Here is a 27,496-nt window from a genome sequence, read left to right as displayed (position 1 = left end):
GAAGGTTGGATGGGGCTTGGAGCCCCCTGGGCTGGGGGAGGGGTCCCTGCCCATGGCAGGGGGGGCACTGGGGGGGATTTTAGGTCCTTCCCAGTCCAGTCTGGGAGCCCTGGACAGATGTTGAACAGAGACTGAGGGCCCTGAGCAGCCAAGCTCAACAGTCCCTCTGCACAGAAACCCCATTCCTAACCAAAAAAACCCCACCAAGACCCCAAACCAGGACACAGCTTCACTGGGTTCTGTTATTTGTTTTTTTAAACTAATATTTCCTACTGTACCTTAGTGCTCCTCAGCCCCCCCAGCCACAGCACAGCAGCTGCAGACACCACCTCTGTCCAGCACTGCTGCCACCAACCCTTGTCCCCACCTTGTCACTGCCTGGAGCTCTGGCCCTGTCCCCTCTCTTGTCACCTCCTGCCCCCTCACCAGGCTGGAAGTTCCTGGTGTTCCTGCCCTCTCCATGCCTGGGGCTGGAAGGGAAGGATCAGGAAGGGGTCTCCAGCCCCCTGGGGATGTCCCCAGCCCCGAGGCAGAGCAAGGGACAGACTGCCAGGGAAGCAGCAGAGGGCTGGAATGCTGAGCTCCTCCATCTGCAGAGGTTTCCCAGGATTTCCTGGGGAAGAGGAGGGCATCAGGCTGCCAGCCCCAGCCTAAAGCCCTTCCTTAAGGCAAACAGCCAGGCCCTGGCCAGGGTGCAGCTGGTGACACCCAGCCCAGCAGCAGGCAGAGGACAAAGCTCCCCAGGTCCCCCCCAGCAGCCCAGAGGTGTCCCAGGAGCAGCAGGACCTCGCTGGGAGCTGGGCTGTGCTGAGCTGGAGAGGTTGTTCCCCCCTCAGCTCCCTCCCTCTCAGCAGGGCTGTGAAACCTCAGCTTCTCCCCCACGTTTCATCAGCCAGTGGGCTGACCATGTCTGACATCTCCTTGCCCAAGGCAGAGCTCCAGCTCTCCTGGATGCTACCAGAGCACACAAACTGGGTTTTTCAAGCAGAATAAATTACATTTGGAGGCCAGCTCCTCTCTGCAGAGCTCCAGCAGTTCCCACAGCACTCTGCCCTCATCCCCAGAGAACTCGGTGTGTTGCAGATGTGCCAACCCCTCCTCTGTCTCTGCCTGGGGGAAAAACACAGCATTTCCAGTCCAGCAATCCATCCTCCCACTCCCAGCCCAGCTGAAGCTCTTGCCAGCATGAGTCAGGCTGCTGAATGGGCAGTGACAGTTTTTTCACACCACTGGGACTCAGCAGCTCTCTGGTTATCATCAATCAGGAGCTGTCCTGGAAACATCTCCACCACCACCAGGGCTGGTCCTGCTTCTCCCAGGCAGGATGAGGGCACTGAGGTTCTGAGAGCCCAAGCACTGGAGGGGATGTGTGTGTGTAGGTAAGGGCAGCAGCACACGTTTTGCACAGCCCATCACATGCTGCTGGAAGCCTGGCTGACACTTCCTGCCCTCCTGACAGCCACACAGGGACCTCATCTCCAGTCCCCAGCTCCCCAGAGCAGGAGCAGACAGGGAACAGGGCACACAGATCCACATTTCTGTCACAGTTGTGACCCACAGCCTCACGTGCTGGAAACCAGAGAGCTGGGAGCAAGGGCCCCATCAGGTCCTGCTGGCTGGATCAGGGGAGAACTTTCCTTTCCCAACACTGCCCATGGCTCAGAGCAGGGGGGGAGGAACCTTCCTGCCCCAGGAGAGTCCCTGCCCCTGCTCAGTGGTGGTGCAGGACAGCCTGGAGATCCTCTGGCAAGGAGGCAATGATGGTCTGGATGTAGAGAGCCACCCGCTGCAGAGTCTCCTCCTTCACAGGGAGGTGCTGGCACCTGGCCCTGACCTACAGGGAGAGGAGAAAAGGAGGAGGACATTAAAAACAGCTCCAGAGTTCCTCTTCCCACTTCACCACTGACTGAGCAACCTCCACCTTGTCTCTTTAGTTTGGGGCATGAGACAACTGACAAGAAACTGGCACTGAAGCTTCAGGGAGAGGAAAAGAGTCAGAACTTTGAATCCCTTTCTGCACAAAGCTCCAGCTGCCAGTTCTCCAAACCAGGGAGGGAGAACAAAGATTCCTAAGCAACAGGGGCAATGCACAGCCCTGGTTTGTCCCTGCCACACAGACACAAAGCACACAGGTAGGGGGAAGGGAGGAGAACTCACCAGCTTCTCCCGAAGCTTTAGCACCAGGTCTACAATCTCCACCTCAGACTTGTCCTTCATCCAGGCCACAATGTCCTAAAGAGAGAGCACAGCTTTCTTCAGGGACATTTCCTATTTACAGAAGCTTTCCTCCAAGAGATACCTCTAGCAAAGCCTGAAATAAAAGTAAGGAGGAGGCTTCTTATCCTCCTTCACAACTCTGCTGCCAGCACTTCAGCCCAAATGGGCCAAGCAGAGCTCTCCCCACTATTCTGCCCCTGACAGCATCAAGCTCCTGCCTCTAAGAGAAGAGCCAAGGGAAGATGCAGTACTATGGGCACTGCAGGGCTCCCCTGCTCCAGCCAGCACTGAGAGCCTTGTGCTGTGCCCAGATTCCAATCTGCTTTTCAGAGCCAGGTCTGCTGAGGAGACAACTTTGGCACTGCCCACACCATGCCCAAGGGGCTGTCCTGCTGCATGAGGGGAGGACACCAGAGCTCCTGGGACCACCCCAGCAGCTGCTCAGGTGAAGAACTGGAACCAGCAGCCACCAGGAAAATCCCCACCTGCTTTCATGAGGCACTGAGGAAGGCAGCAATGGCTTGGGAAGGGGCTGGGCAATGGGAGCAGCCAGAGCAAGCCCTGCTCTGACAGAGGGGGAGCTGAGCTGCTGGTGTCCTCATCCCCCAGAGCTGGGACTCCCCAGGGCACACGGTGCCGTCCCACACCCACGGGTGGAGGTGGAGATGTGACCAGGAGCACCCAAGGCTGTGGTGCCATCATCTCCCAGGCCCTGGTGTGAATTCCTGGAGCTGGAACCTACTGCCTCACAGATGGCCTCCAAGTGAAGGGCCTCCAGCTTCTGGGTCATGTCCCGGTGCCTCTGGCGGTACCAGCCATCGAAGTTGGGAGACCTGAAGAAACGTCTGCAGAACAAGCATGGAATGGGTTGGGTTGGAAGGGACCCTAAAGCTCAGCATGGGCAGGGACCCCTCCCCCAGCCCAGGGGGCTCCAAACCCACCCAAGGTGTCCATGAAAGCTTCCAGGGATAAGAGAACCCTAATTAATGCTCCTTGACTTAATGAGCATGGAATCCTGGAAGGGTTTGGGTTGGAGGGGACCTTAAAGCTCCTCCAGTGCCAAGGGGACAATCCAGGGACCCCTCCCCCAGCCCAGGGGGCTCCAAGCCCCATCCAACCTTCAACCCCTCCAGGGATGGGGCAGCCACAGCTTCTGGGGGCAACCTGGGCACCCAGGGGCTCAGCACCCTCACCCCAAACAATTTCCCCCCCATGTCCAACCTCAATTTGCCCTCTTCAAGTTTTAACCCATTGCCCCTAATTGTTAGTTAACCCATTGCCCCTTGTCCTCTCACTAACAGCCCTCGTAAAAAGTCCCTCCCCAGCTTCACTGTTGGCCCCTTTCAGCTGTTGGAAGGCTGAGTTCCCCAGAGCATCACCTCCTCTCCTCTCCTCTCCTCTCCTCTCCTCTCCTCTCCTCTCCTCTCCTCTCCTCTCCTCTCCTCTCCTCTCCTCTCCTCTCCTCTCCTCTCCTCTCCTCTCCTCTCCTCTCCTCTCCTCTCCTCTCCTCTCCTCTCCTCTCCTCTCCTCTCCTCTCCTCTCCTCTCCTCTCCTCTCCCCCTCCTTCTCTCTTCCCTCTCCCTCTCCCACACTCCTGTCCAGTTTTTGACCCACCAGCATTCCCAGTGCTTCTGAAGTTCACCTGGGCCCAATTTCCCCACCTTGCCCAGGTGCCCCTGGCTGGCATCCTGTCTGTCCCCCTGGCACAGGGACTGCTCCACCCAGCTTGGTGTCCCCAGCAATCTGCTGCTGTCACCATGGTTAATGATGACATTGAACAGCTCTGGTCCCAGTACAGACCCCACAGTGAGAGGGGACACTGGGCAGGGCACAGGGGGCACCCAGAGGAGCTCAGGGGCTCCAGTGCTCACAGATTCTCCTTCCTCCTGCAGCAGACACAGCTGTGAGAGGGACAGACATCCTCATTCCCAGTGCCATGAGGGATGGTAACTGATTATGAGCTAATAAGCTCTTTTCTTATCTTGTCTTCTCCAGAGGCTTCTCTGCTGTCAGATCCAGCTGAGCAGCTTTAGCAGATTGTCACCAAGAGGAGGGACAATCCTGCAGGACTCACAGACATGCCCCAGCCAACACAAGCAGCCCTGCTCCTTGTCTGTCCCTGACTCACTTGGGGTGGAAAAGGCCTTTAAGATCATTGAAGTCAACCCTAACCCAACCCTACCAACCCTAACCCAACCCTACCAACCCTAACCCAGCCCTAGTAACCATAACCCAAACCAACCCTACCAACCCTAACCCAACCCTATCAACCCCAACCCAACCCTACCAACCCTAACCCAACCCTACCAACCCTAACCCAACCCCACCAACCCTAACCCAACCCTATCAACCCCAACCCAACCCTACCAACCCTAACCCAACCCTACCAACCCTAACCCAACCCAACCCCACCAACCTTAACCCAACCCCACCAACCCTAACCCAACCCTACCAACCATAACCCAACCCTACCAACCCTAACCCAACCCCACCAACCCTAACCCAACCCTATCAACCCCAACCCAACCCTACCAACCCTAACCCAACCCTACCAACCCCAACCCAACCCCACCAACCCTAACCCAACCCCACCAACCCTAACCCAACCCTACCAACCATAACCCAACCCTAACCCAACCCTACCAACCCTAACCCAACCCTACCACCATAACCCAACCCAACCCTACCAACCAGAACCCAACTCCACCAAGTCCAGTGCTCAACCCCTGTCCCTCAGCCCCACATCTCCAGGGCTCTGAAGCCCCTCCAGGGATGGGGACTCAACCACCCCCTTCAGTGAAGCAGTTTCTTCTAATACCCAACCTAAACCTCCCCTGGTGCAGCTTCAGACCATTTCCTCACCTTCTGCAGCCCAAATTTGGTTCACTTTTTTGACTTATCATCAGTGGGATACTCCAGCATAGGAAAGAATTCCCATTTCTCTGCAGTACCTCATTTAATTCCTCTCCTTTCCTGATACTTAAAGCTCTCAAGCACTTGCCAGCATGGACTCAATCCCAGATAACTGCTGACTGACATCTCCCCTCTCCTGTACCCCAGGCTGTGCCAGGGGATGTGCAGTTGTGCAGCAGAGGATCAAGTCTCTGGTTCTGCTGAGCCCCACAGGGAGATGCAGAGAGGCAGCACAAAGCCTGGGCTCATCTCAGCACCTGACAGACTCCAGATCCAGTTCCACATGGGATTAATACCCCACTGACTGAAAGAGAAGGGTTGTGGCAGCAGAGACAGCAAAGCAGAAGGTTTTAGATGCCATCAGGGCTGGAGCCCCCTCCCTCTCAGCAGCACAACCTCAGAGATTCCAGAGAATCAACAGAGAATCAACAACAGAGAGATTCTCCCTGAAGCTCCAGACAACATCTCCCTTGTTAAGAGTGGCCCCTCTTGGATTCTCCTCAAGCCACTTCCTCAGGCTACCTGCAGAGAGCACTTCAGGTGCTGCAGAACTTTGTGCAGCTGCTTTTTGCAACTTCAGGGACTTATTTTTTAATTCAGGGGTTGGCTTAGGGACACAAGAAGTTGCACATGCACAAAGTCCCAGTGCTGAGAACTCTGGGCTGTGCACACTGCTGCATGGCCAGCAAAGCCCAAACAACTCACCATCACATTACTGGTTTTCAAAATATGAAAATTAAATATCCAAATTAAATTAAACCCCCTCTGCCACACCCACACTGCCAGGAGTGGAACCCTTTGCTTTCTGCTGAACACATTAAAGCATAAAATGCTACAAACTTCATCTCAGCAACAAAACACTGAAACCCACATCTCACTTCCTGGAGTGCTTTCACTTCTCCATACCCATCCCTCTCCCGTTTTCCTTCCCACTGGATATCCAATTTCTGGGTTTTTCCTACCCATCCTGTGGTGTCTTCTCCATCCTGCTTTTAACTAATTATCCTTAAAAAGCCCCTGCTGGTCAAACACTCCTGCATGCTCTCTTCAGTTCTTCCCTGAGAAATGACATTTTTCTGTACTCCAACAGCTCTGCCACCAGGAATAAAAATGAGATGCCCTCTGTCCTGAGCACTCTGCAGACACACAGCCACCCCTGGAGGAAGAGAGAAACCCCCAGGACCAGGCACTTCAAAAGGCAGATTTCCTAAAGGACAATAAAGGACAGAGCTGAAATGTCCTGGTTTGAGCCAGGACAAAAGCAAATCTCTGGTCACTAATTGTACTTTCCTTTCCCTTCTGGGAAGGCAGAAGGGTTCCCAGAGAGGAAGAAGGGTTCTCCTTCATCCCAGTGCCAGCACAGGATTAAACCTTGGCAGTGATGGATGGCAGAGGGGAGTCCCCTCCTTCCCCAGCAGTCAGGACTTGGTTAATTCTTGCAGGAGAGGAGCTGAGAGCTTCCAAACTCGACTGTATCCACTCGTTTGAGAGAGCAGAGAAAGCAGAGGACTCATCCTGCCCTCTGCTTGCTCATCCTGACCACGATTCTTCAGAGGGATCAGAGGGGAGCAGTCTCTGCCCTGAAACTCCTGCTTTGCTCCCAGTTCTAACTCAGGGTTTGATGCTGACTGTAACTTGCAGGAAGTTTTGGGGACAAGGCAAGAAATGACCCAGCTCCTACCTGTAGAGGCCCAACCAGTCCCCCTTTAGCACACAGGTCAGCTGGGGACCAGCATGCTCCAGAGTCTTCATGAAATCCTCCTGCCGGAAAGGACGGATCTGGGGAGGATTCTGCACAACACAAAGTCCCTGTTACACAGAGCCAAGAGAAACTCCAGGAAAACCAGGTCTGGTGTTGGAGTGGAAGAGGCTGCACAAGGCAGACTCAGTCACTACAACACAAAAACATGCATGGACATCTTAACCAGCCTGGCGAGGAAAATTCAAATTAAACTCACAATAGCTGAGCTTACTGCAAACCAGGAAGCAGCTGTCCCAGGGGTTGAGTCCATTTTTAATTATTTTTTTTTTTTAAGGCATAATAACCCTCTTCCTTCAGTGAGGGAAGTTCACACAGTGTATCAGAGTATGGGAGCAGCATATGGCAGAACTGTTCCCAGTCCCCAGTCAGAGGAAAGCAGAAGCCACTGGAAAATGGCACACACCTTCCATGGAGTAATGGCCCTCTGCAGAGGCATCAGACTTGCAATATAATGCTCCTGAGAAGAAATAAATAGAAAAAATAAAAACAAAAAAGAGTTACAGCAACCAAGGAGCTCGTGCATGGTCACTGAGCGTGAGGGTTTTCTTCAATGCACCAAAGCCCCAACTAAAAGCCTCCCACTCTCTGGGCTTTTTCCCTTTATAATTGAATTTTACATGAGCCTCAGTGTTCCAGCTTGTTCCCCAGCAGGGCTCAGGTCACAGAACTACGTAGCAGGAATGCTAAGTGTGCCCTGTGAGAAAAGGGCAGCTGGGAAAACCACAGGATGTCAGCTGGGAAGGGACCTCCAGGATCCTCTGCTCCAACCCTCCTCATGTTATTGTTGATCTGAGATGTCCCAGCACCCCTCCAGCTGAGACTTCAAACTTCCCAAAGTGGGGGAATCCACCCCTTCCCCTGGGAGACCATTCCAGGGTCTGACTGTCCTCAGGGGGAAAAACTTCCCTCGTGTTCAACCCCAGGAGCACCTTGTGCCCATTGCCCCTTGTCCTGTCCAGGGGACCCCTTGGACACAGGGAATCTCCAGCTGCTTTGGAGCCCCCTTTGAGTCCTGGACCATGGGAATAAGATCTCCCCTGAGCCTTCTCTTCTCAAGGCTGAGCAGACACAGTTTTCTCAGCATGGATTCTGAGAAGAGGCTCTGTCCTCCTAAGCTGATGTAAAAAGGAAAGTGGAGGAACCAAACTTGGCCAGCTGGGTGGTCACCCAAAAGCACCAGCACCCTTCTAGCCCTGAAGGAAAGGATTAGCTAAAATCTGACTGAAGGTGGTGATCACAGCCCTCTTCAGCTCCACAGCAAAGCTTCCTAAAGCCTGAAGGGAGGGTCTCACACTGGAAAAGGGTTTTGATTCCAGTGCTGAGGGGGAAGGAATGTTAGGGGCTTCCATCCCTTCCCCCTAGAGATCTGCTTGGGCTTAACCTGTTGAAGAGAGCAAAGAACTGGCAGCAGAATCAGATCATGGGGAATAACTGTTACTACACTGGAGGAAACAACATTCTGTCACACAGAGTGCTGTATAACCAACCTCCAGACCTTGATCTAAGGGCTGAAATCTGAGTGCACAGACACTGACTTCCCCTCCCTGGAGCAGGGACCCCTCTGTACCCTGCCCCTTCCTGAGGCCGTGACAGATGCTGAGCTGTGGATGAATAAAATCATAGAATCACAGAATCACAGAATGGGCTGGGTTGGAAGGGACCTCAGAGCTCATCAAGTCCAACCCTTGATCCACTCCCCCCGTGGTTCCCAGCCCATGGCACTCAGTGCCACATCCAGGCTCTTTGGAAAGATCTCCAGACACGGAGAATCCACTACTTCCCTGGGCAGCCCATTCCAATGCCTGATCACCCTCTCCAGAAAGAAATTCTTTCTCATCTCCAACCTAAACCTCCCCTGGCACAACTTGAGACCCTTTGTGCCCTCTTGTCTTGCTGAGAGTTGCCTGGGAAAAGAGCCCAACCCCCCCCTGGCTCCAACCTCCTTTCAGGGAGTTGCAGAGAGTGATGAGGTCTCCCCTGAGCCTCCTCTTCTCCAGCCTCAACACCCCCAGCTCCCTCAGCCCTTCCTCACAGCAATTCTGCTGGATCCCTTCACAGCCTCCTTGCTCTTCTCTGGACCTGCTCCAGCACCTCAAGCTCCTTCCTGAGCTGAGGGGCCCAGAACTGGACACAGGACTCAAGCTGTGGCCTCCTCACCAGGGCTGAGCACAGGGGCAAAAAAAGAGGCATCTCCTGCTCCCCCCCTTCCCCAGCCCCCAGCAGGCTCAGCTCAGCTCAGCTCATCTCATCTGATCTCACCAGGGGGATGATGAAACTCTGGGTGAGCTCCAGGAGGTGCCTCCGCAGCAGAGCACTCTGCACTTCCGAGGGGCGTTTCCGCTGCATCCCCTGCGGGCAGAAGCACCTCAGCCACACATCTGCTTGGGAAGATTGCAAACCCTCCCCTTACAAACAACCAGCCTGGGAAAATGCACTCCCCAAAACGTGTGTTTCACCCTCTGGTTACAGGCAGTGCTCCCGTGTCACTGGAGCCTGTTCTGTGCAGACTCCTTTGTGTTACTGGGGTTGCTGTCCCTGAGGGTTTCATTTCTGCCAACACTGAATCCCCAAGAGCAAGAGAAAAATGTCAAAACTGGCAAGATAAACATGCTCAAGGGTACCCGACTAAATCACTGAGACACTGCAAGGTTTGTGCCTTTTGGGGAGCTTTGCCTGTTTAAGCCAAGCTGCCAGCATGGTCTCCAGGCTGCAGGAGGGGATGGGAAGTGCTTACCTTCAGTAACCTCTTGATCAGGGTTTTGTCTTTGTGAAGGAATGTTTTATAAGAAGTATAGATTCCTGGATTGAAACAATAAAAACAAAACCAGGAAAAAACCATAAGTTAGGAACAAAACTTTGCCCATGTGTCCAGAGAAGGGTCTAGAGGATTGATTATTACACAGGAGAGCAGAGCTGAGACTCCCAGCACAAACCCTGGTGGCTCTGGGTGTCTGTACAAGAGTTATTAAAAAACAGGCACAGAAATGATGAAATTGGTAAAATTGCTAATGCAGCCAGTAATCACAGCAGGATTAAAGGACACCCAGCTACCTCAAGAACCTTCTTATGCTAAGCCCATGGTGAGATAAGTTCCTGGAGTCAGCTTATGGCTGGGCCTGAGCTGAGCAGTCAGTGAAGTGACAGCTCTGCCTAAGTAAGAAAGTTCCTCTGGCTTCCATCACATCTAAAAAGCAAACAGCTGAAATCAAACCAAGAAGCTGTCCTGACACTGCAATAATTTGTTCCATTGGCTATTTCAGTCTCAGAACAAAGATGGATGGGTTTCTGTATGAGAGGGGGGAAGCCACTACAGAGAACTGAGTAGCACATCAGGAATGAGAAGGTCCCAACACAGAAATGTCCCTTGGCTGAGGTTACACAGAACGATGTCTGCACTGTTCACGTGCCTGCCAAGCCTGCAAAATCCCCCACATGGAGTGAAAATGAGTGTAAATGAAATGAAACACTGTCTGACAAAAGGACTCACCTGGTTTTGTGTCTAGAGTTTTGAGTTTAGCTGGCTTCTTCACCTTCACCTGCTTGGGCAGGTCCCCTGTGGCAAGACAGCAAAGGATCAGTTCAGGCTCCCAGTGGGCCCTCAGGGGAGAGACTTTGCACTTGAGAACATCCAGGTCCACATCTGCACACCTGAAATCCTGTTGTCCCTTAGCTCTACCCTCCCATAACCCTTCTCATCTGTTAATTCTCCTGCTAAAACTTTGGAACAGAAATGTGATAATGAGGAACTGCAAAAACCCCACTCCTCAGCCTAGAGCTGTTCATGGGTAACACCAGTCTGAGTCCCTCTCCCCACCTCTGGGACCTTCTCTGTGAAATTTTCTCTTTTTCAAGCCCAGAAAGGACTTTTCCTTTTCTAAAGGTATCAGAAAAAGAGACAGCAAGTTACCCCCTGAGCAGCTCTGCTTCCCCGTGCTTGGCACTCACCCTGCACATCAGCTGGGCCCAGGCAAACTGCAGGGAGTTCAGCAAGGGCTCAGCAAGGTCCTGCCTGGGGTGGGGGCAGAAATCCAGGAGAAATCCAGGAGAAATCCAGGAGAAGGGCTGGAGAGCAGCCCTGGGGAGAAGGACTTGGGGTGTGGGGGGAGGAGAAGCTCAGCAGGAGCCACCAAAGCACCCGTGTGCTGGGATGTCACCTGCAGGGCAGGGAGGGGATTGTCCCCTCTGCTCTGCTCTGGGGAGCCCCCCCTGGGGTAAAGCTGTGTCCAGCTCTGGGGTCCCCAGCAGCAGAAGGACACGGAGCTGTTGGAGCCAGTGCAGAGGAGGCCCTGGAGCTGCTGGGAGGGCTGGAGCAGCTCTGCTCTGGAGCCAGGCTGAGAGAGTTGGGGGTGTTGAGGCTGGAGAAGAGAAGGCTGCAATGGGGAGACCTTAGAGCACCTTCCAGTGCCTGAAGGGGCTCCAGGAAAGCTGGGGAGGGACTTGGGACAAGGGCCTGGAGGGATGGGAGCCTGCGAGGGGGAAGGGTTTGGAGCTGGGAGAGGGGAGATGGAGAGGAGATCTTGGGGAGAAATGAGGGTGGGGAGAGCCTGGGAGAGGTTTCCTGGGGAAGCTGTGGCTGGTGGGGATGTCTCAGGTCAGGTTGGATGGGGCTTGGAGCCCCCTGGGCTGGGGTAGGGGTCCCTGCCCATGGCAGGGGGGGAGCTTTAAGGTCCCTTTCAACTCAATCCATCCTATCTATGATTCCATCCTTTCAGCTAAGTCACAGTCTAGACCTCCCTTGGGTTTCTCAGCTCTCCCAGAAGTGAAGCTCTCCCAGTGTGAATCTGTTGCTGGCACTGCACCTCTCAGCTCAGCACCTGGTTCTAACAAGGTTTATCAGCACAACAGGACCTTGATCCCCCCTTACCTGACATCCTGAGCTCTCCCACCCGGAGGATGTGTGGCCAGTGCTGCAGAGTTTTGATGAAGAAAGGGTTTGTGACCCCCACGACAATGTTTGGCCTAGGAAGAGGTGGGGGGAAAGAGACAAAAGAATGCTAACTTTGGGGTGTCCTTCCCCCAGAGAGCATCAGGGGCCATCAGGGGGTGCTGGGCACTCACGGGGCCTGTGTCCTGGTGGTGTATTCCCTGAACTCAGAGTCATGGATGGTGAAGTAGGGTCTGTAGTCACAGCAGTAGCGCAGAGGAGCCAGGCAGCTGCACCAAGACACAAAGAGCTTCACCCAGGAGCAATCTCTGCTTACAGCAGGGCTGTGTCCTGCAGCACTGCCTTCTCCTGCCACAGGGAACACCCTGCAGGACTTCTGGGCTCTTTTTTTTGTTTTGTGTTTGTTTTCCCCCTAAAGAATAGTTCAGAGCTAGGGAGACAAAGCTCCTCAGGGCTATCAAGCATCCCAGCAGGGAACAGTCACCTTTATTCTGCTCTGCCACTGGTGGAACAGGATCAGGAGTCTCTTGCCATGCTATGTCACACATATGGGCAAGCTAAACCTAGCACAATTGGCTCAGCAGAGGAGTGGATCTGAAGGAGAAGAACTGCTGAATTTCTCATTATTAGGAAGGAATTCTTTGAGGGTGCTGAGCCCCTGGGTGCCCAGGTTGCCTCCAGAAGCTGTGGCTGCCCCATCCCTGGAGGTGTTGAAGGTTGGATGGGGCTTGGAGCCCCCTGGGCTGGGGGAGGGGTCCCTGCCCATGGCAGGGGGATGGAGCTGGGTGATCCTGAAGGTCCTTTCCAACCCAAACCATTCCATGAGGACTGCATGGCTGCTCCAGCTCCCTGTGCCTCAGAATGTGAAGCCCTTACCTGGTCAGTGCCAGAACCATTTCTGAAGAAACTGTAGGGGATGGAGCCATGACAACAAGTGGCTCTCCCAGCAACATCAGCTCCCACAGCATCTGGATGTGAATTAGCACTGGCTGGAAACACCTGTCAGAAAAGGATGAAGCAGGTTGGAATTGCACTGTGGAAAAGCTCAGACACAGCTATGGCACACAAACCTATCCAGACCTGCTTCTACCCAGGGCTTTGGAGCCTAGGACTGATTTTTAGCCTCCCCCAGCAGAATGTCATGTGTCTTTGTACATGCAGCCACTTAGCAGTTTCATAAATGCTCAAGGAGATGCTTTAAGCAATGCACAGCATTGGTGCTGGTGTTGCTCTCACTGTGTCTTTGCATCTGAGGGGAGGAAAAGGCAGGTGGATTACAGCAGATCTGTGTCTGTAAGAAAAGCACCTCTGGTGCTGAAAGGTCTGGTGCAGACACCCCCTGTATGTGCTCCAGAGCTGAAGCTGATCAGCAGGTCAGGAAGAGAAACCCTTCTCTGAGCAGGGGGTTGTGCTAAGGGCAGTGCAATCAGGTTCAAACACTGCACAAGCTCTGCAAGCCCACAGGTCTCAGCTGCACTCTGCAAAGCAGTGATTTTCAACTCTTCACTATCCCTATGGCTTTTAGAATACTCTGAGAAGGGAAAGAGAGAGAGATACAGAGAGGGCTGCAAGGATGGTGACTCTCACCTGAAGAGATCCAGTTCATGAACGCTGGGGAGAACCAGAGGGGCTGGTAACAGATTCTAAATGAGGAAGGAAAGAAACAAAAGCAACAAATAAAGCCCAAACCATTGGCAAACTGGAGCATCCTGGCTGAAAAGTCCTCTAAACTGACCCTGGCAATCACTAAGTAGCTCCCTCTACAATCTGCATAAAAAGGAGAGAACAAGGTATCAGCTGGGAACAGGTCTGGATGGATCATCCAGGGTCCAAATGAATTTCCTTTGCATTTCAAGATGTGAAAGACTCTCTTTGTCTGCTCCTTTTTTGTCAGTCTCCTCTAGATGCAGATAACTATGGCTGGTAACAGGGGTACCAGAAGCTGTGCAAGATGGCAACATTATCCAAAGGAGAGAAACAGGGAAAAGATCAAATGAAAAGGAATCAAAACCAAAGCTGATCAAAAGATGCTCAGACAGCAAATGCTGCAAAACAACACAGAAGACTAAGGCAGGGCCTCCAGGAGACCTACCTACACCTGCACTCCCAGGAAAAGCCAAGTGAACAAAACCTGTGAGAACAAGGCACATAAGGAACTTAAAGCACATGAGTTCTGTGCAGTCCTTGTAGGGAAAGACACAGACAAGAGAGCCTGCAGTCTGAACCAGATGGCTGTGGAACCACATTAACCCCAGCCCAAAGTGGCTTCAAACAGCAACTGAAGGAGCTCCAGTTCTTCTCCAGCCTCCTTCCTTACTGGCCCAGACTGCTGTCACACCTCATCTCACCTCTTGGTTGAACTGCTTCACTGGGCTTGATCCTGGCTTATCCACCCTTGATGGGATCCTCACCTAGATGACAAATAAGAACAGATTACCCAGGGAGATGGCACCACTTGGCATGCACACACACTTTGCCTCCCTCAGCTACCAGGTACAGTTAGTAACTAACTACAGTTAGCAGCAGTTACTACAGAGCTTAGGAATCAAGAGAAAGGATCTCAAAGCAAACAAGAATCTTAACCCCCAGAAGAAAAGGGAATCTATTTCACTTCCCAGCCTGCCTTAGCCTGCCCTGAGTGCAGCCCAGCACCAACCAGTACCTGGATAACAACTCCCATCACAGGAAGGTTCAGGGTCTGTCCTGGCACAGGAGGTGGCCACTGATCGATCTCATTGCACACTGCAGGGACACAGGGCAAGAAAAAAGTTTAACCTGAAGATCACCACAGCTAATTCAGCTACCAGTCATTAGTCAGCTATTTAATTACCACTCCACGTGTCTCCCTCGTTACCTGCAATCAAAGGAATGGTACCAAGGAACTGTGGAAGTTTAGCTCAGCACCAGACTTTGGTCTGCACCAGTGTTTCCAGCACAGGCCCAGCAGAACTTTGCTGCTGATAAATCATGATGAGCAGTGCCACAAAGATCTAGACAGAGATGTAGTGTTAGCAGATTTCTTTCTTCCCTCTGGGAACACATTGTATGCAAATCTGACAGCATCCCCTGTTCAGGCTGTCAGGCATCTCCCAGGGAAGCACCTTTCCAGCTGCTCACAACTCTGACAAGCCAACAGCTCAGAGGAAGGTTTTTCCTTGTTGGAATCTCTTCCAGAATGAACTCATTTGGAGCACTGCAGCTGCCTCTCAGGAACCTCCTGATAAAAGCCCTGAAAGATTTCAGGAGATCTGCCTGCTCACCTGCCTCCAGGCATGGCTCCAGCTTCTCAAAGTACTCTGGAGCAATCAGCTGCAGCAGGGACTGGAACAAGTTCACATATGGAAGGCGTGAGACCAGCACCAAAGACTGCAAAAAAGAAAGACACATTTAGGACTCAGAGCCCCCTGACATGGTGTGCAGTGAGGGTAATGGTGTTTACACTGCTTATTAGAGGGCTAAACTTAAAAAAAAACACCAAGAACATGAGAGAGTAAAATATTTTCCCTCTCTAGAAGTCTGAAACTCCACTCCCTTCCAGGCACTGACCAAAACTGTCTGAAACAGAGCACTTGGTGTATCTGTGCTCCAACAAACAAGCAGTTTGTATTATTTTCTGTTCCAAAGGGGTTTATGGTAAGTGACAAGGTTGGTGAGGTACCAGTAGTGTCACTGCTGCTGGTTAGAGGCAAGCAGCCCAGCAGGAAATCCACTCCCAGATGGCTTCTATGAAGAAGCAAGGTTGACACAACAGTAGGAGTATAATAAGGTGTGAGTAGCACAGCCTGCTACAACCAAGTACAACCTCTCCCTGTGACACCAGAGCACACTGTGAGGCAAATGCTTGGAATCTCAGGACTCAGGCAGCAGGCCATGGCTCATGTGATCCCCAAACCATGGCAACCACATCCAGGTTTGTTTGGAAGGAGCCTTTCCACACACTGCCCTGTTCCCTGCCTCCTGCTGCAACGCTGTGGGGGTCACACAGGGAAGTGGTGCTGGGTTACAGCCCCAGGTCAGGGCCTTTACTGAGAGCAGGAAGCTCTCTGGTTTCAGGACTCACCTTCTGGAAATAACCCCTCTTCACTGAGCTGTCCTTGACTTGCCTGAAGTAGACATAACCGAAGAAATGCGCTGACTCCCGCTGCAAGAGAGACCCAGGAGCTGAGAACAAAACCTGCTGCCCCCCAAGAACCCCCAAACTCTGCCAAACAACACCCCTGCTGCACAGCAGCTCCACCACTCCCTCCTGTTTTCCAAAGCCCCCCAGTGCTCAGCTCTCTGGGGGAGTTTAGCACACAGGAAGCAGGGGGGAGGGAACAGAAACCCAAATTCACAGAAATTCAGAGCCTCCAGGGTGTTTTTCCACCATCCCCTCTCAGCAGCACCTGCAGGGCAATCATCTGGAGGGTTAAGTGAGGTTTCCACCAGCTGAGCCAACCCCCTGAGCTCATCCTGGCACTGCCCCAGCTCGTCCTGGCACCCCGAGCTGGCACTGGTGCTGTCAGGATTCCCTGCCAGCCAGAGGGTAAGGTCTTGCTGAGAAGGAATACATCATCCTCTGAGGGAGGAGCTGGCCCTGCCATAGCCCCTGCATTCCTCTTGTCAGGTGTTTGAGGCACCACTCGTGTCTGTCATTAACTGAAACAACTTTGGGGACAGCAGTACCAGCTCAGGCTTTGCTCAGCACTGATGCTTCCTTCACAGCATCCGTGGAAACAGATTTCACACCAACCCCCAGTGATCATTCCCTGCTTTCTCAGGTGCCACAGAGAAAGACCAGCCTTAACACCACTCTTCGAAGGCACCATGCTCTTCCCTAATATCATTTTTCCACCCCAGAATTCAGTACTTTGGCAATTTTACTTCCCTGACTTCTTCAAAGCTGGGTGACCCTGGGAGGCAGCAGAGCTGCATGCAAGCTGCAGCATCTCTAGAGCACAACTTAAGAACAGAAATCCTGCTACTCCCTCTCAGACCAGCAATCCCCTTCTGGACTCTGTCTCACAAAATCATTTGGCAAAAAGGCTGCAGAAAGGTTAAAAAGGGCACAGGAAGCATCATCTGAAAGGAGAAAGCAGAAGAGGAGTTGTATCTGCTCAGTCACACAAAGCAGCAGTGCCCAGCACCTCCCTTCTCCATGTGAAGTGAGCAGAGTTCAGTGATGGGACCCAGAGCCAAGAGACACCCCTGGTACTGAGTGCTGGGCTGTGGGTACCCACCAGTGGTCCCTGCTGGTTCTACAGACATCCTGCAGCAGACAAACAGAACTTGTCACATCCCTCAGCAAAAGGGATGCAAACAAACAAGGATATTCCTGTTTGCCTCACCCCAATGTGCACAGGCACTGCTGGATGTCCCCTGGGTGCCACCTTTCTGCTGTGACCACTGCTCCAGCCTGGGGTCACCAGCTCAGTTCCAGTTCTCAGAGTAACTGGGGTGGGTTCCCTACAGGCCCCTCCATGAGGATTGACATGGAAGTAAAAAGCTGAAAGCTTTTCCCTTTCCTGACTGCTCCCGTCAGAGGAAAGGAGTGGTTTGTGCACAGACAAAAAGCCAAAAGGCTTCTGGGCCTTTTAGCCCCTTTTAGCCCCCTTTTAGCTCACAGGTGTGAGCAGTGCCCTGCAACACAACTGACCTGCAGAGTCAGGGGGGCTTCTCTATTGTACTCCCCAGGGTCCTCATAGTGAGCTGTCCTCTGTCCCCCAGCCTGGCGAAGGCGGAAGCTGAACTGGGTGTCCCCCAGGCCACCTGGGACAGAGATCACAGAGCCTCAGGAGGAAAGTTCAGGTCAGAGAAAGCTGGAAGTTGGTTAAAATCTGAAAGGCTGGCAGAAAGAGGGAGGCTGATTTACAAGGAATTCCAAAACTGAAAAGAAAGTGGAGAGGAACAGCATGAAGAACCCCAAAAAAACCCCAGTGCAAGACAGGAAGAACCCAGAGGTGAAGACAAGAACTGGTACCAGTAACCACAGAATGTCAGCTGGGAAGGGACCTCCAGGATCCTCTGCTCCAACCCTCCTCATGTTATTGTTGATCTGAGATGTCCCAGCACCCCTCCAGCTGAGACTTCAAACTTCCCCAAGTGGGGGAATCCACCCCTTCCCCTGGGAGACCATTCCAGGGTCTGACTGTCCTCAGGGGGAAAAACTTTCCTCGTGTTCAACCCCAGGAGCACCTTGTGCCCATTGCCCCTTGTCCTGTCCATGGGACTCAGGGATTCTCCAGCTGCTTTGTAGCCCCTGAGTGCTGGAACACTGTAATGAAGTCACCCCCAAGCCTTCTCTTCTCGAGGCTGATGAGCTGATTAAGCTGAACCTTGCTTGGAAACTTCAGAGACATCAACCAGCATCATCTGTCCTGAGTAGCTGCAGCCACCTCCTCTTCTCCACTCCACAGAAAAACCTGCACAGAGCTTCCAGCCCAGCCCCCACCAGTGCTGATTTGAACCCCAGTCCCCAGCACAGTATCCTGGACAAGCACCTCCCCAGCACCTCCCAGCTCACCCCTGCACCACCCACATTTGGTGCAGCAAGAAAAAAAAGCAGCATGAGGGAAGTCCTCAGGAGGATTCATCAGCTGGAGGGGCTGAAGGAGTGGGATTGAGTAGGTACAAAGAGATCAGTCACAGGGAAAGAGTGGAACGTGGAAGCTGACTGAACAAACCCCACAGCTACACAGTGAGGAGCTGCAGTGGGGTGGGAGGATGGAGGATGTACCCCCTTCCCACTGCTGGCTGATCTCATCAAAACATCACAGCATCCCAGAGTGGAATGGGTTGGAAAGGACCTTAACAGCCCCCCCAGTGCCCCCCCTGCCATGGGCAGGGACCCCTCCCCCAGCCCAGGGGGCTCCAGTCCCCATCCAACCTTCAACCCCTCCAGGGATGGGGCAGCCACAGCTTCTGGGGGCAACCTGGGCACCCAGGGGCTCAGCACCCTCACCCCAAACAATTTCTCCCTCCCTCCCTCCCTCCCCAAGAAACAGAATCCTGGAATGGGTTGGGTTGGAAGAGAACTGAAAGCTCAGCTCATTCCAACCCCCCTGCCATGGGCAGGGACACCTCCCTCCCAGATTGCTCCAAGCCCCATCCAACCTGGCTTTGAACACTGCCAGGGATGGGGCAGAGACTCTTTTCCTGGGCAACCTGGTTCTAAAGCTCAGCACCCTCACCCCAAACTATTTCTCCCTCCCTCCCTGCCTGCCCAAGATCTCCTCTCCATCTCCCCTCTCCCAGCTCCAAACCCTTCCCCCTCGCAGGCTCCCATCCCTCCAGGCCCTTGTCCCAAGTCCCTCCCCAGCTTTCCTGGAGCCCCTTCAGGCACTGGAAGGTGCTCTAAGGTCTCCCCATTGCAGCCTTCTCTTCTCCAGCCTCAACACCCCCAACTCTCTCAGCCTGGCTCCAGAGCAGAGCTGCTCCAGCCCCTGGGTCACCCTCTGCTCCAAAGATGACTGCTGTGTGTGCTAATAAAAAGGAGATTTAGCCTGAGTGTTTACTCAGCTCTGAGAAACTGCATCCTTGAAAACATTTAAAACTAAACTGGGCAAAGCTGGAGTGACCTAACAGCCTGGAACCTCTTAAAGAGCAAGGTCCTGGGATGAACTCCCAGGCTTATTTCCTGTTGCCACCTTTCTGATCTATAAACACAAGGTTTGGGAACACTTCTGTTGCATCCTCTCCCCATCTCTTCCTCTTGCCTGAGCACTGCACTCACACAGAGGTGCTGGGGGTTGGCAGCTGCAGCCTGCAGGGGACTTTTCCTTCCTGACTTTTGGGTGGTTTATTGGCAGGGGTGAAGCAGCAGATCAGGAAATCTCCCCATCACCCTCTGGACTGCAGATTCCATACCCAGAAAGCCATCACAATGACAAGAAGCCTTTGCTGGGAGCTAAGGGCTGGGTGCTCCCTGATGTCCCAGCTGTGGGAGGTGCAGCAGAGGCAGATGACTCAGTTTTTCCATCCTGAACTCTCTTCTTCCCCAAGGGAAAGGAACCAGCAGTAAGGGAAGAGCTGCCACCTACCTGAGTAGGAGTCTGGGAAGGACAGGTAGCAGATACTGGTTTTCTGCAACAAACAAAACCACACAAGTAAGAAAACCATCATCACCAATGGCCAGTACCCTCAAAAAAACAGGGGAAAATGGAAAAAACCCCTAGAGATTACCTCTTTCTCTGTCAGCCTGAAGTCGTAAGGATACACCAACTGCAAGAGACAAGAGCCAGGCAGTCAGTCCCTGCTCCTTCCTGACCTCTGCACAGAACTACAACCAGTGCTTCTTACTGCCTTGTTTTTCCCCAAATGGCACATCCTACAGGAAGGGACATCTCCTGCTTTAAGATCTGACTGGCAGTGACCCTCTGACTGCTCCAAATTCTGTGTTTATTCTGCATTTAGCCAAACTGCTGCCATTTCAGTGAGACCACAGAGCACCCCCAGCTGGTGACTCCTGTGCAGGTGAGGGATGTGCCAACACCCCAGGGCTGCTCCAGTGCTGCTGGGAGGGATCTGCAGGGATATTCACTCTCCAAGCTTGGGAAGTATCAATATTCAACTCTGCACATCAATACAGGTTTTTAAAAACCACCCAAAGTGATGTCCTAAACAGGAAGGTTTGGGCTTCCTGTGCTTCTGGCTCTTGTTTGGAGCTGGGTCACTTTTCATTTGGAGTTTTTCAATCTTGTTGAAACTTCCAATTCACTAAACCCCAGCAAATACTCTGAAGCAGTGGGGGAAGCAGCATCATGAGCTGCTGAGAGGCAAAAGCAGCTTTGACAGCAATGAGATGAGCAGCCAGACAGCAGGGACAGAGTCAGAATGGCTTTAACAACCAAGCTGTGCACACATGTGATGAGGAATGGGGAAAAAGGAGCCAAGGGGGGGTGACACAGAGTGTTAACACAACCTCTGCAGCAGCACTCTGCAAAGACACAGGCAGGGGGAGGTCACAGGGGAAAGGCTGCAGCCATCCTGAGGGGAGAGACAACTCAAGTTCTGGGTGTGTGAAGTCAGAAAACAACAAATCCTCTGCAGAGGAAGCAGTGGGAAGGCTGGGGGCAGGCAGGGGCTGGGGAATGCAGGCTGAGCTCTGGGCTGACACCACCACTGCTGCTCCTGCTCCTGCTGCTGCTGCTGCTGCTGCTCCTGTTCACCCAGCTGGCAACAGGCAGCAAAGCCCAAAAGCTTTGGGAGCTGTGGGAGCTGTGGGAGCTTTGGGAGCTGTGGGGGCTGTGGGGGCTGTGGGGGCTGTGGGGGCTTTGGGAGCTGTGGGAGCTGTGGGGGCTGTGGGGGCTGTGGGGGCTGTGGGGGCTGTGGGAGCTTTGGGAGCTTTGGGAGCTGTGGGAGCTTTGGGAGCTTTGGGGGCTTTGGGGGCTGTGGGGGCTGTGGTTCTGCCTCTCTGACTGGATCTCATCACTTGGGCTTGGTGATCTTGCTGCTTTTTTCCAGCCTCAATGATTCTCTGCTTCAGAGATTAATTCCTTAATGTAGTTATTTTTAAGGAAGCTCCAGCACAGCTATTTTTAGGAAGGCTCCAGGATTTTAGGAAGGCTCCAGGATTTGCTGTTCACATCCTGAGGCAGCAGTACCTGGAGAGGGAGGGAGGAACCACAGAGAATGAAAATGGCAACAGCAAACTGAGGAAACCCCTCTGCCAGATACACAGCAGCTGGAAAAGCTGAAAGCAAACCCTTCAGTGCCCAAGAATCAGCAGAGTTCTAGAGATTTCCCTGGAGCTGCACTCATTTACCCCAGGAGAGGAATTAATTCCCTGGGAGCAAGTCTCTAGAACATTAAGGCATCGTTTCCTAATTCCTGATCTGAGAGCTGCTGTCAGCAGCAGAAGCCAAGGTTTATTTTGTAGAGAAAGAGGTGGGTCTGGCAGAAGCTGGGAGGTTCCTGCTCTGTCAGCAGAGCTCTGACAGCTCAACTGTTCCACCCAATTTATCACCAAGCTCCCCAGCTCAGTGCCTGGCAGAGAATCTCCAAGCACCCAGCTCCAGGCTCCAGCTTTGCAGATGAACTCTGTGGTTGCTGATAACCCCATTCCTGCTGTCACCCAGCAACACACACCTCCAGGAATCACCCTCCTGAGAGGAGGGGAATGACACAGCTGCAGCCAGGAGCAGTTCCAGAGCTCACTGGGCAGAAAACCAAAGACTTTGGGGTCTGGAGAAGTCACCTGAGGTTTCACAGCCCCTGGGACTGCAGGGGGTTAAATCCCTGGGGAAGAAAGGAGCCTGAGTGGCTGGGAAGGTGGAGATCAGAGAACCACAGGGAGGGACCTGGAGTCCAAAGCCCAGGGGAGGTGCTGCAGGAAGGGGTCTCTGGACCTGGGGGGTTCCTGGGGCTCCTGAACCCCCAGGGCAGCAGCTCTGCCCCAGGCACCTGGAGCTCCCTCCCTGCTTCCCTCTCCTTCTAGCCCCAGAAAGAGGGAGGGTGGCAGCAGGCCAGGGAGCTTCACCCTGCCAGCTCTGCTCTGGCACTTCCCCACAGCTTCCTTGGCAAGGTCATCTCATCAGCCTGGGAGAAGCCAGCCCAATTAGCAATTAAAAACGATGCTGATGAGCCCCGGGTTAAAGCTCCCCTGAAAGATGAAAACTACAAACAGATAAAGGAGCAAAATCCACAGAGCACAGACCCAGGGCAGAGGGGATGTCACAGGGCTCAGAATCCCTGTCTGGGGAGATGGGAGGAATCTGACTTTAGTGACTTTACTGAGCACAGAGACATTTCTGCTGCTCACTCCCATGCAAGGAGCAGGCACTCATCATAAAATCATAGAATCCTAGAATGGGCTGGGCTGGAAGGGACCTCAGAGCTCATCAAGTCCAACCCTTGATCCACTCCCCCCGTGGTTCCCAGCCCATGGCACTCAGTGCCACATCCAGGCTCTTTGGAAAGATCTCCAGACACGGAGAATCCACTCCTTCCCTGGGCATTCCAGTGTCTGATCACCCTCTCTGCAAAGAATCCTTTCCTAATATCCAACCTAAACCTCCCCTGGCAGAGCTGAAGCTGAAGCTCTGCCAGGGGAGGTTTAGGTTGGATATTAGGAAAAAATTCTTTAGTCCGAGCCCTCTTATCCCACTGATACCTCCCCGACCCCCCCCTGGCTCCAACCTCCTTTCAGGGAGTTGTAGAGAGCAATGAGGTCTCCCCTGAGCCTCCTCTTCTCCAGCCTCAACACCCCCAGCTCCCTCAGCCTCTCCTCACAGGATCTGTGCTCGAGTCCCTTCACCAGCCCAGTTGCCTCCTTTGGACCTGCTCCAGGACCTCGATATCCTTCCTAAACTGAGGGGCCCAGAACTGGACACAGGACTCAAGCTGTGGCCTCCTCCCCAGGGGCAGAATCCTCTCCCTGGATCTCTTGGCCACGCTCTTCCTCATCCAGGAAGCCATTGGGATTCTTGGCTACCTGGGCACACTGCTGGCTCATGGTCACCTCCCAGGTCCCTTTCTGCCACTCTGGAGCTCCCCATGGGGTTGTTGTGGCCAAAATTCAGGACCTGGCACTTGGAATGTTGAACCTCATCCCGTTGGGATCAGCCCAAATCTCCAACCTCCTTTCAGGGAGTTGTAGAGAGTGATTTCCCTTCCTCCCAGGGAAAACTGTGGGAGACAGAATCCCAGAATTATCCAGCTTGGAAATCACCTCTGAGAGCATCAAGTCGAACCTTTAATCCACAACCACCCCAGAGCACTCAGTGCCACCTTCAGCCCCTTCTTAAAAACCTCCAGACACGGAGAATCCCCCCCCTCCCTGGGCAGCCCATCCTAATGGCTGATCACCCTCTCTGTAAGGAATTTTTTCCTAATATCCAACCTAATTAAGCCCATGCCCTCTTGGGAAAAGAGCCCAACCCCCCCCTGGCTCCAACCTCCTTTCAGGGAGTTGCAGAGAGTGATGAGGTCTCCCCTGAGCCTCCTCTTCTCCAGCCTCAACACCCCCAGCTCCCTCAGCCCTTCCTCACAGGAATTCTGCTGGATCCCTTCACAGCCTCCTTGCTCTTCTCTGGACCTGCTCCAGCACCTCAATCTCCTTCCTGAACTTCCTGAGGGGCCCAGAACTGGACACAGGACTCAAGCTGTGGCCTCCCCAGAGCTGAGCACAGGGGCAGAATCCCTTCCCTGGACCTGCTGGCCACGCTGTTCCTGATCCAGCCCAGGATGCCATTGGCCTTCTTGGCCACCTGGGCACACTGCTGGCTCCTCTTCAGCTTCCTGGCAATCCAGACTCCCAGGTCCCTTTCTGCCACTCTGTGCCCAGCCTGGAGCTCCCCATGGGGTTGTTGTGGCCAAAATTCAGGATCCAGCACTTGGAATGTTGAACCTCATCCCATTGGGGCTACACCTGGCTGTAACCAGGATTCAGGTAGTTGTAGACAGCAATGAGGTCTCCCCTGAGCCTCCTCTTCTCCAGCCTCAACACCCCCAGCTCCCTCAGCCTCTCCTCATAGGGCCAGTGCTCCAGTCCCTTCACCAGCCCAGTTGCCTCCTTTGGACCTGCTCCAGCACCTCAATCTCCTTCCTGAGGGGCTGAGGGGCCCAGAACTGGACACAGGACTCAAGCTGTGGCCTCCCCAGAGCTGAGCACAGGGGCAGAGAAGTCAGAAGAGCATCCTGAGGGTGCTCCCTGAGGAGCCCCAGAGCTGTGAGGAGCTGAGCTGAACCCCCACTCCCAGCTCCTCATCCACCCTCTGCTGCCTTTCTGGGGGGAGCAAGTGGGCACTGAGGGCTCCTGGCTGCTCGTGGGGTCCAGGTTTAGGTTTGCTCAGAGTGTGCTCGGCATTTTGGGGGGTGTTAAAAAAAAATAAATCATAAATCAGGGCCCAATGCTGGGAGAGGAGTCAGAAATTCAGATAGGTTGTGAAAAGCAGGGGGAAAGAAGGGGGGAAAGAAGGGGGGAAAGAAAGAAGGGGGGAAAGAAAGAAGGGGGGAAAGAAAGAAGGGGGGAAGAAAGAAGGGGGGAAAGAAAGAAGGGGGGAAAGAAAGAAGGGGGGAAAGAAAGAAGGGGGGAAAGAAAGAAGGGGGAAAGAAAGAAGGGGGGAAAGAAAGAAGGGGGGAAAGAAAGAAGGGGGGAAAGAAGGGGGGAAAGAAGGGGGGAAAGAAGGGGGAGGGGAAAGAAGGGGGGAAAGAAGGGGGGAAAGAAGGGGGGGAAAGAAGGGGGGAAAGAAGGGGGGAAAGAAGGGGGGGAAAGAAGGGGGGAAAGAAGGGGGAAAGAAGGGGGGAAAGAAGGGGGGAAAGAAGGGGGGAAAGAAGGGGGGAAAGAAGGGGGGAAAGAAGGGGGAAAGAAGGGGGAAAAGGGGGGAAGGGGGAAAGGGGGAAAGGGAAAAGGGAGGACTCCCCTGACTGCTGCCAGGAGTGACACTCACACTTATTCAACCTTCTGGAAGATTTTTCCTTGGAATTCCCCTCTAGGACAGTAACAGCTTGACTTTTTTTTTTTTTCCCCCCCAACTCCATTAAGAATGGAACATGGGATCTGAGCAGCTCCTCAGCCTGCTGGGATGTTCCCTGTTCCCTTGGGTCTTTATGCCACAAGAGAAACGTTTTCCCCATCAACACTTACGGGGGGAAAGAAGGGGGGAAAGAAGGGGGGAAGAAGGGGGGGAAAGAAGGGGGGAAAGAAGGGGGGAAAGAAGGGGGGGAAAGAAGGGGGGGAAAGAAGGGGGGAAAGAAGGGGGGGGAAAGAAGGGGGGGGAAAGAAGCGGGGGAAAGAAGGGGGGGAAGAAGGGGGGGGAAGAAGGGGGGGGAAAGAAGGGGGGGGAAAGAAGGGGGGGAAAGAAGGGGGGGGGAAGAAGGGGGGGGGAAAGAGGGGGGGAAAGAAGGGGGGGGAAAGAGGGGGGGAAAGAAGGGGGGGAAAGAAGGGGGGGGGAAAGAAGGGGGGGGAAAGAAGGGGGGGGAAAGAAGGGGGGGGAAAGAAGGGGGGAAAGAAGGGGGGGAAAGAAGGGGGGAAGGGGAAGGGAGGACTCCCCTGACTGCTGCCAGGAGTGACACTCACACTTATCCAACCTTCTGGAAGATTTTTCCTTGGAATTCCCCTCTAGGACAGTAACAGCTTGACTTTTTTTTTTTTTTTTCCCCAAACTCCATCAAGAATGGAACATGGGATCTGAGCAGCTCCTCAGCCTGCTGGGATGTTCCCTGTTCCCTTGGGTCTTTATGCCACAAGAGAAACATTTTCCCCATCAACACTTACGTGGGCAAAGGGAGGGAAGGAAGAAAAGGAAGGGAAAAAAGAAAAAAGCCCCTTTCCAGGGCTGAACAAACCCTGGAACTGCACACCCTGCCACAAAGCAGACAGGTAACAGGAGCAGTGAGAGCACCTTGTGGCCACAAACCAAAGCACAGGCACTGAGGGGAAATGCCAATCCCTCTCTCAGCTGTCACAGCCTTTCCCAGGCTGGAGCTGAAGCCTACCGTGGGTATTTTTGTTTATTTTCAGGCTTCATGGCAGCAAACACAGACAAATGTTTAGGAGAGCAGAGCAGCAAGAGGCTGGCTTGGTCTCCACCCCCCCCCACACTCCCCCCAGAGGCTTTGGCACCACTTTAAACCCGGGAACTCTGCACCTGGAGAAGTGCTGAGCTCACCCAGAGTGAGGAGCATTTCCCACCCCACAGCAAAGCCCAAGGGAGCTGAGACAACACCCCAGGTTCAGCACAGCCCAGACACCTCTGGGCCCCCCCTGCTGCATTTCCTTAGGACCCCCCCAGGCTGCAGGTCCCCTCCTCCCTTCACACCCTCCAGCAGAGGCTTCTCCCAGGGCTCAGGGAAAACCATTCCAGCCCTTTCCCTCCCAGTCCATCCTCAGGGCTGTGCCGAGCCCCTGGGAAGCCTCTGACACTGCAGGTCCCAGTGACAGAGCCCCCTCAGCCCCCCCATTACCTCCCCCATCACTCCCCCCTCAGCTCCCAACCCCTTTATTGCTCCTCTGCTTCCCCCCCAGCCCTCACCCTCCCCAGCAGCTCTGCACCCCCTGCCCACCTCACCCCCCCCTCAGTCCCTGAACCCCCCCCAGCCCCTCCTGGCTGCTCCTGGCCCTGTCCTGCCTCACACCCCCCCTGCCCCTGCCTGTCCCTGGCACTAACCCTGCCCTGCCCCCCCCAGGGCCCCCCAGCACCCCCTTTCTCTGCTCTGCTCCCTGCTCCCCAGCTCTGCCCCCCACACCCCAACCCCTGCTCTGCCCCACACGGGGCCCAGACAATCCCTCACCACCCCCCAGCTCTACCTGGGCCCAAATGCCCCTCACCCCCGGTTCTATCCAGATCCAGCCCCCCCCTCACCCCCATCTCCCACCTGGGCTCAGCCCCCCCCTCACCCCCGGGTCCTACCTGGGCCCAAATGCCCCTCACCCCCCGGTTCTACCCAGTCCCAGACCCAGCCCCCCCTCACCCCCGGGTCCTACCTGGGCCCAGCCCCCTCTCACCCCCCGGTCCCACCCAGACCCCCTGCCCCCAACCCAGCCCCAGCCCCCCCCTCGCCCCCGGGTCCTACCTGGGCCCAGCCCCCCCCTGCCCCCAGCCCAGGCCCAGCCCCCCCCGCCCGCACCTCCATGGCCTGGCCCAGCTCCAGATCGAAGGTGACAACGCAGACACACTCGAGCCAAGCTGAGAACCGTGCCCAGGGCAGGGGGGAGGCACCGGAGCCCCCGGTCCGGCGGGGCCGCGGTTCGGTCCGGCCCAGGGCGTCCATGGCAGCGCCCGCTCCGCCCGGCCCCGCCC

At 54.3% G+C, this 27,496-nt stretch overlaps 1 protein-coding gene across 2 annotated transcripts; it reads right to left on the bottom strand.

The window, feature by feature from the left end:
- Positions 1-224: 224 nt before the first annotated feature.
- On the bottom strand, positions 225-27,496 carry DENND6B (DENN domain containing 6B). 2 transcript variants are annotated; one of them, XM_030457370.1, is made up of 20 exons: positions 27,324-27,496; positions 19,938-19,976; positions 19,796-19,838; positions 17,413-17,525; positions 15,838-15,918; positions 15,038-15,143; positions 14,440-14,519; positions 14,126-14,188; positions 13,365-13,420; positions 12,654-12,776; positions 11,951-12,046; positions 11,757-11,851; positions 10,380-10,445; positions 9,627-9,691; positions 9,152-9,241; positions 7,296-7,349; positions 6,812-6,921; positions 2,960-3,062; positions 2,158-2,232; positions 225-1,834 (listed from the first exon to the last, which is right to left on the bottom strand). In XM_030457370.1, the coding sequence occupies exons 1-20, from the start codon at positions 27,465-27,467 to the stop codon at positions 1,712-1,714; spliced, it is 1,725 nt and encodes a 574-aa protein (XP_030313230.1). In that variant the 5' UTR covers positions 27,468-27,496; the 3' UTR covers positions 225-1,711. The 2 variants fall into 2 exon arrangements, with proteins under 2 accessions (XP_030313230.1, XP_030313231.1); XM_030457371.1 differs by lacking the exons at positions 225-1,834; positions 2,158-2,232 and adding an exon at positions 2,242-2,311 and having other exon boundaries at positions 27,324-27,479.

This window comes from Calypte anna, chromosome 10 (assembly GCF_003957555.1).
Source record: "Calypte anna isolate BGI_N300 chromosome 10, bCalAnn1_v1.p, whole genome shotgun sequence".
NCBI lineage: Eukaryota > Metazoa > Chordata > Aves > Apodiformes > Trochilidae > Calypte > Calypte anna.
This window is presented reverse-complemented; position numbering and strand designations above follow the sequence as displayed.

Bases quoted from the DNA above. Each gene is read 5' to 3' on its own strand.
- DENND6B (XM_030457370.1), bottom strand. From the start codon at position 27,467: ATGGACGCCCTGGGCCGGACCGAACCGCGGCCCCGCCGGACCGGGGGC. The intron at 12,047-12,653 runs GTAAGGGCTTCA...GTCTTGGTGCAG, and splicing joins ATGGTTCTGGCACTGACCAG to CTGCCTGGCTCCTCTGCGCT. The intron at 9,242-9,626 runs GTAAGCACTTCC...TTCTGCCCGCAG, and splicing joins TGATCAAGAGGTTACTGAAG to GGGATGCAGCGGAAACGCCC.